The sequence below is a fragment of the Phytophthora cinnamomi genome (assembly GCF_018691715.1).
Source record: "Phytophthora cinnamomi strain GKB4 chromosome Unknown Contig16, whole genome shotgun sequence".
NCBI lineage: Eukaryota > Oomycota > Peronosporomycetes > Peronosporales > Peronosporaceae > Phytophthora > Phytophthora cinnamomi.
The window spans coordinates 850271-863859 of record NW_027150949.1 but is presented as its reverse complement, the minus strand read 5'-3'; the positions used below and the strand labels follow the sequence as shown (position 1 = coordinate 863859).

General features: G+C 54.0%; 4 protein-coding genes across 4 annotated transcripts; 2 read left to right on the top strand and 2 right to left on the bottom strand.

Annotated features, from left to right (window-relative positions):
* Nucleotides 1–219: 219 nt before the first annotated feature.
* Nucleotides 220–2013, top strand: IUM83_02445 (uncharacterized protein; the record flags this gene model as incomplete). Its single annotated transcript, XM_067926363.1, has 1 exon — nt 220–2013. The coding sequence occupies one exon, from the start codon at nt 220–222 to the stop codon at nt 2011–2013; it is 1794 nt and encodes a 597-aa protein (XP_067796501.1).
* Nucleotides 2014–2384: 371 nt separating this feature from the next.
* On the bottom strand, nt 2385–3968 carry IUM83_02444 (Glucan 1; the record flags this gene model as incomplete). The annotated part of the gene is made up of 1 exon (XM_067926362.1): nt 2385–3968. The coding sequence occupies one exon, from the start codon at nt 3966–3968 to the stop codon at nt 2385–2387; it is 1584 nt and encodes a 527-aa protein (XP_067796486.1).
* Nucleotides 3969–6955: 2987 nt separating this feature from the next.
* IUM83_02443 (Glucan 1) lies at nt 6956–10631 on the top strand (the record flags this gene model as incomplete). Its single annotated transcript, XM_067926361.1, has 4 exons — nt 6956–7498; nt 7578–7687; nt 8953–10514; nt 10588–10631. The coding sequence occupies 4 exons, from the start codon at nt 6956–6958 to the stop codon at nt 10629–10631; spliced, it is 2259 nt and encodes a 752-aa protein (XP_067796484.1).
* A 2265-nt stretch (nt 10632–12896) lies between these two features.
* IUM83_02442 (uncharacterized protein) lies at nt 12897–13169 on the bottom strand (the record flags this gene model as incomplete). The annotated part of the gene is made up of 1 exon (XM_067926360.1): nt 12897–13169. The coding sequence occupies one exon, from the start codon at nt 13167–13169 to the stop codon at nt 12897–12899; it is 273 nt and encodes a 90-aa protein (XP_067796500.1).
* Between the last annotated feature and the right edge of the window lie 420 nt (nt 13170–13589).

Genomic DNA, 13589 nt, shown 5'->3' with positions numbered 1-13589 from the left:
CTCAGGTTCCAGTTCTACTCACAGTTCACCTTTTTTTTCCTTTTCGACAGAAGAGATGCGTGGATTGCATTCAACTGGACAACGTGACGCACCGGCCCAGCAGCCACGTCGGCACTAAAGACAGACCGCTGGCGATCGCGAAGAGGCATTATGTCGCGTCACACCACTTTCCGCCAGATCTTCCCCATTCCGCAATTTGCCGTCCGACAGACTGCCCGCATGGCTGCCAGCCCCGCCTCCAAGCGAGCCCGAGCAGGCCCCGACCCCAGGCCGTCTCCCGCGTCGAAGCGCGCCCGCACAGCAGCAGCAGCAGCAGCAGCAGCAGAAGGCCAAGACTACGAGCGCCTCCAGCACGCGACGTTCCCCGTCGCCATCTCGGCGCTCCCGCACGTGATGAAGCAGATCGACCGGCTGCTCATGACGCCCGAGGAGGCGCTGCTGGACGCGGCAGCCAGCGCCGAGATGCGGTGGCTCAACCTCCTGCTGGCCACGTTCAGCTGCGGCGTGAGCGAGCCCTTCGTGGCTGCAGCCTCCAGAGGCCACGGGAAGGTGCTCAAGCGGCTGCTGCGCGCAGTGTCCGACGCTCACCGCAGAGGCCAGGACGACCCGGTGCTGATGGTGCTGGAGGCCGCTGCAGCCGCCGGCGCCGGCGGCCACCTCAAGATCGTGCACGCGATGCTCCGCTCCGCCGAAGAAGTGGAGGGCGGCCGAGCCAAAGACAAGCGCGCAGCAGCCGCCAAGACGCTGAAGGAGGCGGCGAGGAACGGCCACCTGGACGTGGCCAGGTTTGTCGTCAAGCACGCCAGGACCCAGCGCTATACGGCTGGAGGCAAGTTCGCCTCCCGAGCGCTGCCGCTCGCCGTTGCCAATGGCCACAAGGAGGTGGTGGAGTTCCTGCTCAAGCTGAGCGGGTTTCGGTGGGACTTGGCCGGCGCGTTCGCAGCTGCAGTGGACACGAAGCAGACGGAGCTGGTGCAGAGGATCGAGGGGATTTACCCCAAGATGTTTGCGGGCCACAACCTGTTCGTCCACTTGGCCAGCAACGGACATCTGAGCGGCGTCAGGTACATCTACAGGAGGGGATACAGGTACATGAGGGCGATCCACAACGCCTTCTTTCGCGCGGCAACTCACGGGAAAACCAGCGTGGTCGAATTTCTGCTTGACACCGGCCATATTGGATCGGAAACGTTCGACAAGGCATTTGAGGGGGCCGCCGCGTCGACGGGGGGAACTCAATCCGAGACGACACTCTTCCTCTACGACTCGCAGCGTGCGTCAGCGCGGTCCCTGAACAAGGTGTTTGAGGTGACGGATAGCGTGGAAGTGATTCGCCGACTGCATGAGAACGAGAGTATCTCCAGTGATTCGATCGTCTCTGCTTTCAATAGAGCCGCTGGCTGCGGCAAAAAAGTTCACAGCTACGGACCTGATCAGCCCAAAATCGTGATGGCATTGTGTGACGACGCCATTATTCCTTCTGAAACGATTAATGAGGCGTTCGTAATTGCAGCTCAGAATGGGCGCCAGGATGTCGTGGAGTGTATGCGCGACGATAGTCGGATTTCTTTAATGGGCGAGGCCTTTGCCGCCGCCGCGGGCAGTGGTAACAAAGATTTGATGGAGAGTCTGTATGACGTTGAGCGCGTTTCTCCCGATGCGATCTTGAAAGCTTTTGAGAATGCCCCTATTCACGGGAATCTCTCCATTATCGCGTATCTTGTGAAGCTCCTGTCGGAGGAGCGCGTCCCACGAGTGATTAAGTACAAGGCATTTGTCAGTGCTGCCAAGCGCAGCAAATACACATATATGCTGGAGGTTCTCAGCTCTAAAGTCGGAGAATGGCCATTGAACGTGTTGAAGGAAGCCCACGATGCTGCTCTGTATTGTGCACCCCGGAATTACATTTCCAAGCTGACTTGCGACCAGCTCTTCAACTCAAAGAAGGAAGATCGACTCAAGGCTATCGTCAAGTTGATGGAAAACTGGCCACAAGGCGCAACGAAAAAATAAGGCCACCTCGTGCTCTCTTCGTTGACAACTCGCCGATCTCTTCGTGGCCTCATTTTCTTTTACGCTATTCGGGCTTTGGCCTGATGAGCAGTATCTTAAGCCACACAACTAATTTATGACCCACGCGAGCTGTGAGTTTTTGATTTTCTAGGATGTGATTGACGATACATTTTTTTTCAAATCACATTGTTTGGGAAATGCTACTGCTACTGCCTTTGCATTAACCATTGGCATCTCGGGATCTGAATCGGGTAAACAAGTTCGTCGCGCTAATCAATGATGAACTATGGATTGAATTCGAAATGGGATTTTACTCTTAGCGACCACGACCTCCGATCAGCGAGAATTTCCAACAACTGCACCAGGGCGGCTTAGGCATTGAGATTGAGGTACCCGTTCCTGATGAGGTAACGCATGGACCAGCCCGTGCGCTTCACCGTCTCGTCCGAGTTGCGCCACGTCCAGAACGCCCAGCCGCCCGTCGTGTCCGCGTTGAAGTAGGCGAGTTGCTTGCGGCCCAGCTCGCGGAAGTTGTCGATGTTCTGGAAGATGCCTCTCGAGTCAGGAGGGCCACCCATGCACCATTCGCCCAGGAACAGACGATTGTTGGTCGGCGCTGCCTTCAAGTGGCTCTGGTCGTACTGGTCGATGACCGCGAGCACCTGCTCCTCCGTCTTGCCCTCGTAGCCCCAAATGAAGTACGCGTGGATCTCGTTCCACACGTTGGTGTACTCTGGGGCGCCGATCATCCCCTTCAGGTGGTCCGGGTCTTGGTCATTCAGGAACGGGGTGACCAGCAGGATGCAGTCGTTGCCGGTGGCTCGGATCTGCTTGTACGCGTCGATGTAGTAGTTTCGGAGCACGTTGCCGTCGACAGGAGGCACGGGCTCGTTCATGAGGTTGAGGCCGAGGAACGCCGGGCTGTTCTTGTATCGCGCGGCGAGGAACGTAGCGAACTTGAGCGAGTTGTCGACGTTGACCTGCGACGTGCTCCAGCCGACGGTGTTGAGCGTGACGGGGGCGCTGTGCTCGATGCCGTTCTGGCTGCCCTGGTGCGCGTGGAGACTGATCATGACGGCGATGTTGTACTTGACGGCCCAGTCGTTGATGAGGGCGTCCAGGTACTTGAGGCCTCCTCGGGCGAACATGTCGCCTTCGGTTCCGGGAGCAGTGGTGGCATCACGGATGATCCAGTGGCCGACGGGGACTCGGACGGTGTTGAGCACGCCGGTGTCGGCGATCTCCTTGATGTCGGCCTCGGTGATCCACGTCTTGCGGTGCTGCTCGAAGGCAACCGTGCCCTTTTCCTTGTCGAGGATCTGCATCGTGTGGTATTCGCCCTTGTGGTCTTCGTCTCTCGAAATGCCGTTCCAGAGCGCAGACTCCCACGTGATCCAGTGCTCCGTCACGAGCCAGCCGCCCAAGTTGACCGCCCTGGACTTGACGGCTCCACTGCGGATCTGGGCCTGGATGTGGCCGCCCGTGGTGTTTGTGGCACGAGGCGTCGATGAGGAAGACACGACGGCCGACACAACACCCACGGCCTTCTTCCTCGTGCCCGTGCCGCTCTTGAGGTAGCAGTGCGGCTGGCCGTCCCAGCCATTGTTCACGAACGTGTACGCCGCACACCCAGCCGTGCTAGCACATCGGTTGCAGCAGTCATCGGAGAGCTTCATTCCCGTGAGGTCTGCGATGTCAGCGCCGTTGTAGTCGATGCCGACCTCGGGGGTACCGCACCTGGCAGGCGTCGGACGGCACTGGTAGTAGGTCGGATTCCACGGCTGGCAGTAGTTTCCAGGGGTGCAGCAGTTGGGGCCGCTCTGGTCGTTGCCGCAGTACGCTCCCGAAGCAGCACAGGCTTCAGCCGCTTCACTGGAGGCGAGTACTCGATGGAGACGGAGACTGGAGCTGACGGCAGCGAGTGCAAGTAGCAAAGAGGTGGGACTCCAAGTCATCGGTGCTGAGTGCTGGAGAACCTGAGCTTCACGACGAAAAACCACGAGTGAAGAAGTCGTTGGCAGGAGCTTTGTTGCAGAAGGAGATAGGCTTTTGTGCTGGAAAGGAGAGCACACATAAACGACCATGCAACAGCTGATGCTGTGTTCCTGAACATGTCCCGTTGTTGAGTCTTTCGGTTTGGCAACAGCCGATGATGTGCCCTATGATAGGAGTCATATCACGTGGCAACCAACCATACAGTCCACGTAATGTGACGTTACAAATGGTTGACAACTCGATCAAACTCGGTCGCTGTAGTTGGTGTTATCCAGTCTAGACCTGTGCTACACGAGTCTCATTTTGCAGTGCTCACACATTTGTAAGATTTCACGACAGACGCAAAACCACTATGTCGCGGAAACATCGGCAAGCATGGGACGACGATAAAGTACCTTCCAGTTATCCGTCACAACTGCACGCTCGCCATCGCAAACCGTGCGTGCTCTGTTGTGCGTGACGGGAAGGCACAACTTGTGCCTTCCCACCAGAGAGAGCAACACACTCCAGATGATCCTGACGAGCCAGACTCTCAAGTGCAACGAGATCTGTCGGGCCATATGGCCTGGGCTTTATTCGGATTTGTTATCAACATTGACGAACCAGCAGTAACTCAAAGATAACACAACAAGTCATCTATTCATTGCGATAATGTTATGTACTACCAGGTATGTAGGTATTTTGCAGTGATCTTGCGAGGTCACGACGGGGTCATCTCCCCAATATGACAACGTTATTTATGCATTCGTAGATTGAACTCGTAGACTCGCGCGGCGACACTGGAATAAATAACGCATTGGTCCAAGAAGAAGACGCTGCTGTTTGGAACCACAAGTTTTTTTATCTTATCGTGGATCTTACTGCTTTCGAACTGCGATCTCATGGCAACTACAGCAGCATACTACTGGTACTATCATTTCACAGGGTGTTCGCACCTGCAATATGCGTTTTAGTGACACGGATACCTATTTTTGCTCGTTCCGAGAACCTGAAATCCATTGCATAAAGGACTCGATATTTAGACATTCCTGGTTTTCCCGCGCGCAAGACAATCGTACTCCCGGCCAAGTTGCTACCAAGCGAGAATGGACTCACCAGCTTCGGCACCGGAAGTAATCATTGACTCGTCCACTCAAGCACCTCAAGAACACCGCGTTCCCGAGTGAAATTCTGGCTCTGCCACACGTCCTCAGGCTTGTCAAGATTTACCCGAACGGGCACTCATAGAGGCAGCGAACACCGGCGACAGCGAGTGGTGGTCGCAAATATTGAACTCCGATTGCGCCGTGCCGGAGGCCCTGGTGAATGCTGTCGCCAACGGTCATCTCTGAGCGGTGAGTATGGTATTCGATGGATTCTTCCGCTCTTCATTAACGGATAAAACCAAGAGTATTCTACTGGATTCATTAAGAGTGGCTGGTCGAGAAAACCGCGTCACGGTTGTCGTGTTCTACTATCGGAAGTTATTACATCGGCTGATGTAAGTCGCCGAGAATGGCAGGCGTGCGGAGAAGCTCATGAAGTTTTGAACAACGTCGCACGACACGGACATCTAGATGTGGGCAAATGCGTCGTGAAACACGCAAACGAGAACGGATACGAGAATCGATCCCGGGTCCGAGGCGCTGTCGCGTTCTATCACGGGGAGACACGCTGATATCGTGGATTTTTTCCCCCTACAAGTGGAAGGATTCCGCTGGAACCTTGTGGACGCTTTTGAAGCCGCTGTGCATGCTGAGGATACGATTATGGTGGAGGAGATTTACTAGTTGTACTCACCCGTTGAAGGCCGTTCGAAGTTGTGTATGAAGCTGGTGCAAGAAGCTAAGCTTCGCGGCATGCAGTTTTAGTATCGAAATGGATTCGTGTCTCCGGAGACGCTTTTCAGAAGGTGGTTGACTTAATTGGTCTGACGTCGTCATCTACCTGCACAACACGGGGCTGATCACGTCGGACGTGTTCGACAAGGCATTTGTGGCTGCAGCCTCTTCTATTTGGAACACGCGAAGACGTTGAAATATCTCTGTTATCTGAAACGCGCCTCTGAAGAAGCGAAGAGCAGGGCGTTCGTGTCCGCGCACCCTGATGAGAGGATCAAATTCTGTACCAGAATGAACGCATTTCATCATCGCTGCTTTCAAATCAGCTGGATGCCTGAACTCAGTCTCGTCGAGCGACATCGATATCATGAAGTTGCTGATCAAGAATGCCTACATAACCCCTGAAACCATTGGCGAGGTATTTGTGACCGTGGCCACACTTGGCTGCGCTGAAGTAGTGGAGTTGTTGCGGAATGATGCCCGTATTTCTCATTGTATTTCGGTATGATACAAAAGGCCTTCGTCGGCGCTGCCAGGCATGACGATTGCAAACTGGTACAACAAGGAGATCATTCCTTCGGCGACAATCTTGGCGGCATTTGAGAGTGCAGTTTTCACTGGATCTGGCCAAGTAGTCCAGCAAATTGTCCGCTACCTGTCCGACGCAACGCTCGTGCCAAAACAAATCAAGTGCAAGGCGTTCGTGACGCCGCCAAGATCGGTCGGCTGTATGCGCTTCAGATTTTACGTGAAAGTGAAGATTGAGACTGGCCTCTCGCTGCATTAAGAGGGTGCTGGACATGGCAGAGAGCTACGGGGCGAGGCAGTTCACTCGCGAGGTGATTTGTGACCAATTCTTCGATCCCTGAGTGCCTGAGCGTTTTGAGGCTGTGGCTACAACCATGGGGAGTTAAGAGATCTGACTGCGATAGGACGGCTTCTTTCTATCACTTCAACACACTTTTCATTTCTGATGGAATACAAGTAGCTGAAGCAAGAAGAAGTGCATTTATCACTTGAAGTATTATTTTTGTTGTAGCCTACAACTTGTAGGGCGTCCAATGTGTACTTGCACGACTACCAGCAAATCATCTAGGATCACTTTGGGGAGATCCGAATCACTGATTATGGGGCTGATCGATGCTGCGTTCGCCGGAGACTTGCGTGCAGCTCGTCAAACAATCGCCAATGGTTGCATCTTGGACGAGCGAGGTGCGAACGAGAGTACTGCGGTCATGGAGGCTGCTCGGATGGGCCACGTCGACGTGCTCACGTTCCTGTTGACGAGCGGGGCGTCCGTCAATTTGGTGAATTTCGAGGGCCACACGCCACTACGCCTGGCAGTGGACCGCCAACAATTGCAAACTGTCAAAGTTCTGTTGGCTTTTGACGCCAACGTCGAGCTGGGTGATACACTGGGAACTACACCACTCATGGCTACCGCCAAACGGGGGTTTGCCGTGCTGGCGGAGCTTTTGATTGACGCGGCTCCGAATTCTGTGCGTGCTATCGACAAGAACGGAGACAGCGCACTGACTATCGCTGCTTACAACGGACACCTGGAGATCGTTCGTCTTCTTCTCAGTGGGAGCGTTTCGGTCAGTTTGAGCAACGGGGGAGCTCCGACGCCGCTCATGTTAGCCGCGACCAAAGGTCATGTGAAAGTTATGGTACTTCTGTTGGAAAAAGGAGCTAACATGGACGAGATGACGTGGAATGGGCACACTGCGTTGACGTTTGCGGCTGAAGGCGGTCGGACGGAGACTGTACGAACGCTGCTGGAGCATGGAGCGCAAGTTAATAGGCACGGAGTGGGTTCCGCCCCTTTGGCAGCAGCGGCTCAAAACGGCCACGTTGAGGTTGTAAAGTTGCTGCTTCGTCATCACGCGATCGTTAACGCTCAAGACGCCGATGGCGACTCCGCACTGCATGAAACAGTGTACAGTCGCTCAACGGAGTGCGCACGCGTGTTAGTATGTGATCCCAGTGACGTGAATATACAGAACAAAAGTGGGTGGACTCCTCTCATGGCGGCAGCACAGCGTGATCTGGTTGATATCATTGACATCCTCCTGGGCAAAGGTGCCTCTGTCGAGTTAAAGACAAAAGATGGCCGTACTGCACTTCATATCGCTGCGGAAGAAGGCCGTGTGGAAGTGATTGGCTTGCTCTTTCGCCGCGGTGCGAACGTTGACGCGGTAGACCAGGCGAAATGGAGTCCACTGATGCTGGCAGCGCATCGCGGGCACAAAGAGACAGTAAAGCTCCTTGTGAAGAAAGGTGCAAGCCTGGCTTTGAAGAATAAAGATGGAGCTAATGCAGGAGATATCGCCAAGTTGAACAACAGGACTGATCTCTTGGATGTACTTCAATCAGAAGACCCGGAAGTGACTTCCAACGCTAAACGCCAGCGCACGTTTTAGTAAGCAACTACGACACATCTGATTGAAGTACTGGCAGCTTCGACCGAAGTAGGAATGCCATTTACTAGCTACTTGGAATGTCCTCAAGCGATGGCTGAGGGTTGCTTGGGACATATTCGGCGCGATACAGCGAGCTTCCTCACGGACAGCACACAAAACGGCGCGAGTAGAAGAATCGAGTGGTTGAAACGGCTTGTAAATGGACTAGGCGAAGAGAGGATATTGGAGGGGCAGAGTCAACGTACTGGGTAGTAAGTTGGGGAGGAAGCCGTAGTTTTCCAATGCCGCAGTTAGTAAAGTTAGAACGCGACGAAATGTAGGTGGGGCTCCCACTCTCAAATTCAAATTTCCGCAGCTAACCCGCCACGCCACGCCCCTGAAGTGGAGGGAAAATTAAAAGATCATTTGTCCCAACTCGACATCGCTGGAAACTACAGCTGTCTCCAATGTGCACTACGCTTGCGTGACGAATGGGATAAAACAATGAACGTAACAGTACAATGAAATATTTTTCCAGTCACGCGAACGTTGATTCCATCTCACCGAGATAATTCACATGTCAAAGCATTGTGTAGTCGAAGAACACACGAGGCATTAACGTACCTCCTTCACTTTCCGTTTTACGCCGCGTGATCAACGCAGAATCAGCACAGTATGACTTGGAGTCCCACCTCTTTGCTACTTGCACTCGCTGCCGTCAGCTCCAGTCTCCGTCTCCATCGAGTACTCGCCTCCAGTGAAGCGGCTGAAGCCTGTGCTGCTTCGGGAGCGTACTGCGGCAACGACCAGAGCGGCCCCAACTGCTGCACCCCTGGAAACTACTGCCAGCCGTGGAATCCGACCTACTACCAGTGCCGTCCGACGCCTGCCAGGTGCGGTACCCCCGAGGTCGGCATCGACTACAACGGCGCTGACATCGCAGACCTCACGGGAATGAAGCTCTCCGATGACTGCTGCAACCGATGTGCTAGCACGGCTGGGTGTGCGGCGTACACGTTCGTGAACAATGGCTGGGACGGCCAGCCGCACTGCTACCTCAAGAGCGGCACGGGCACGAGGAAGAAGGCCGTGGGTGTTGTGTCGGCCGTCGTGTCTTCCTCATCGACGCCTCGTGCCACAAACACCACGGGCGGCCACATCCAGGCCCAGATCCGCAGTGGAGCCGTCAAGTCCAGGGCGGTCAACTTGGGCGGCTGGCTCGTGACGGAGCACTGGATCACGTGGGAGTCTGCGCTCTGGAACGGCATTTCGAGAGACGAAGACCACAAGGGCGAATACCACACGATGCAGATCCTCGACAAGGAAAAGGGCACGGTTGCCTTCGAGCAGCACCGCAAGACGTGGATCACCGAGGCCGACATCAAGGAGATCGCCGACACCGGCGTGCTCAACACCGTCCGAGTCCCCGTCGGCCACTGGATCATCCGTGATGCCACCACTGCTCCCGGAACCGAAGGCGACATGTTCGCCCGAGGAGGCCTCAAGTACCTGGACGCCCTCATCAACGACTGGGCCGTCAAGTACAACATCGCCGTCATGATCAGTCTCCACGCGCACCAGGGCAGCCAGAACGGCATCGAGCACAGCGCCCCCGTCACGCTCAACACCGTCGGCTGGAGCACGTCGCAGGTCAACGTCGACAACTCGCTCAAGTTCGCTACGTTCCTCGCCGCGCGATACAAGAACAGCCCGGCGTTCCTCGGCCTCAACCTCATGAACGAGCCCGTGCCTCCTGTCGACGGCAACGCGCTCCGAAACTACTACATCGACGCGTACAAGCAGATCCGAGCCACCGGCAACGACTGCATCCTGCTGGTCACCCCGTTCCTGAATGACCAAGACCCGGACCACCTGAAGGGGATGATCGGCGCCCCAGAGTACACCAACGTGTGGAACGAGATCCACGCGTACTTCATTTGGGGCTACGAGGGCAAGACGGAGGAGCAGGTGCTCGCGGTCATCGACCAGTACGACCAGAGCCACTTGAAGGCAGCGCCGACCAACAATCGTCTGTTCCTGGGCGAATGGTGCATGGGTGGCCCTCCTGACTCGAGAGGCATCTTCCAGAACATCGACAACTTCCGCGAGCTGGGCCGCAAGCAACTCGCCTACTTCAACGCGGACACGACGGGCGGCTGGGCGTTCTGGACGTGGCGCAACTCGGACGAGACGGTGAAGCGCACGGGCTGGTCCATGCGTTATCTCATCAGGAAGTGGATACCTCAAGTTTGCTGCTTAAGGATAGGTTTCAAGGGGAGCAGAAGTGAGCTGTGTTGGGTGATGACTGGCAGCCACCAGGTGAGGTTGTGCATCCTGCCAAATTGTCATCATTACAGAATGCCGCGGTAAGACAATTCGTGATGATGATACGGAGCTGTAAATTCGTGATTTCTTCCACGCACTTCATAGTAGCGTAAACGACTGCATCTTGGCGCGGCACTGGCATTTTGCTTGCTGGATACGTTGCCTCCACACAAATTCAAGGTGTAGCATCGTCGGTTCCTCCCAGCCTGAGGTTGGGTAATAGCCGCACGAAGGAATTTCTTGAGGCGCGTAGCATCCAACGCTTCTCTAATGAGCATTTTTTGTGGTGGCACATGCACTTGACAACTTCATTACGATTATTACGTGCAGCGTTGAGTATTGCTTCACGTATGGCCGATTCAGCAATAACTGATTAAAACTACACAATATTCATCAGACCAGCAGAGGCAGCAGTCCGGAGCCCTTGTGCCGCTTCTTCAGACGAGATATCCTTCGTATCGAACCAAGACCGCAATACTTCGCCACGTCGGTGGTGAGCTAGTACTGCAGAAGTCAGTCGATAAACATTCCACTATTTCTAAGGATTTCCGTGCGTTTCTCCTGCGCTGCTTTCGCAACCACTTCATTCATGACTACAGGAGGAAGTTTTGCCCGCTTCTGTAAGATCCGAAGTATCTCCAGTTTGTGATCGCTAAGGCAATAGAGTTTCCCACCGATAGAGGTGCTGGCTGCATTTTCAACCGCTGCAGCTAGAGATGTTCGAAGCAGATCACAATGAAACCTCAATGTTTCGACAGCAGCTGACGCAGCCGCTTTTTCAAACGGCCACATTATGCATGCTGACGCACCGCGTTTGTACTATGCAGTTGACTTCGGATACTGAAGCCTTCAAACAAGCCCATGCGGACAACCTTGATCAAGGCCTCCCTCCCTGACGTCGAGCGATGATTGAACGTAGAAATTTCTTGAGCTTCTTGTGGCGAGTAGCACTCAATGCTTCTGCGAGTACCTCTATGGGCCACTCCTTCCGCTTGCAGAGGTACTGAGTAACTCCATTGCGATTAGTGCGTGCGGAGGCGAGTATAGCCTCTCGCTCCGCTGACTCAACTATGACGGGTTTTACCACCAAAAACTTGACAAGGTCCAAATGACCAGCGCAGGCAGCCCTCACAAACGCTTGAGTTGTTTCTTCAGAGGAAATCTGATTGTCCTTGAATAGTGCCTGGGATAGTCGGAGCGACCCCTTGTCGATGGCCTTCGCGAACGCCACAGAACGAATTTCAGATGTCAGGCGAGAGTCATCGCTCAAAATCTGCAAAATCCCCGGGTGAAATTCCAGCGTTGCTTTCGCGACGACTTCGTTGATGGCTTCAGCAGGGATATCCACCCGCATCCGTAAGACCCTAAGTATGCAGTTGGTCGAGATTGGGCCTATGATAGTGTGGCCCAACGTAGCCGCAGCGACCAGCATTCTTAAACGCAGACACCACCGACTCAGTAGGAATAATCTCGTTGGAATGGATAAACTCGATAGTGGCAGGTCGTTCGGTTTTTTCAAATGCTGCCATGAGCGAGGAGCGTGATACACGACGTTGACCATACAGGAACCTCAATGTTGCTATAGTTCCAGATCTTGCCGCATTTTCGAAGCCAGAATCGAATGCCTCCGGTGAAATAGGTCCACTGTCTAGCAAAAATGCCACAATATCGGTCTGGCCATGACGCGCGGCCTGCATAAATGCGTCGTCAATCATTTTTGGTTCATTGTGACCGTTGTTGTAAAGGTACGTGATCACTTTCAAGTTACCAGCGATCGCGAAGCGGCAGAAAAAAGTGTTCCCACCATGTTGAGGAGACATCGCGTACATCAGCTCCACAATAGCATGGTGCCCTTTATCAATGGCCAGTTCCAGTGCCTTCGCGTATTGCCACATGTATCTGCCCGGCTCAAGCAGAAACCGCACAACCTCCAAATGACCGCCTGCGATCGCGAGCGACAACGCGTCGCAGAAAGCGTGGGCTGGCTCATAGACTGACTGGAGCGCATAGTTCGCAGCAAATTTCACAACTCCAAGGTGCCCACGACCAGATGCTTCATCGAGAACTCTCCACGCTGCGTCGTGTGAGGGCATGGGCTCGTCACTGCCGCTGTCATAGTCGCTCTCTTCGTAGATTTCGCCTTCACGATTGTTATCAGATTCAATTTCGAGGAGCAGCAGCTCCACCACAATTAATTGGCCAGTTGCAGCGGCTGCTACTGCTGCGTCCACCAGAACCTCACGACTGTTGAAGTCCAGTTTTCCGGTCTGTCGGCCGATCACTTCAAGCTTCAACATCTTTACTGCTTGAGTGTAGCCATCTCGGGCCGCAGCGATCATGGCTACATCCCGGATCTTATCCCCGTGCTGCCCAGCAGCGAGCGTAGCCACTTTAGCTGGTTGGTGTTTGCAGCCTCCACCACGGCCTCCTCTGGACTCATCAAGAACGTAGTGATGCTATTTAAAACGTGGGGCAGCGACGTAATTGCGGCCGGGAAGCGCGCGAACTTGAGACGCTCGACCTCTGGGCCGCTCACATCGCCGGCTGGCTCTGCTGGTCTTGACTGCTTGGCCTTCCTCAAGCGGTGGTCTTGGTCGGGAGCAGCGCGCTTCATCTTCTTCAGCTCGAACTTACCGCGTTCAGTGTGCGGATTCGATTTTTCCTTTGCGCATCGTGATTAGCCTACGGGTTCAGTCAATTAATTTGGTTTGGAATGTAATTTTGATATTTCCAAGATTTATCGGTTATAGCTTTTGCAACAATTTCTGCAGAGTCCTTTTCCTTCAATAATCGATACATCGTCTAATCGAATTAATCGAAAAACTTCCAAGTAGGAGGTGACTCCGACTTTGCTACCCGAAACATGATACAAACCAAATATAATGGCTCGGCTTCAACCAATAATTGTGAGTTAATTGAAATGAATGTATATCGACCAATTCATTTAATATTGGAAACCGTACAACTCGATAGTCTCTGAAACCTAATTTTCTGAAAATCAGAAATCCGAAAGGAACCCATTCCCGAAAATAAC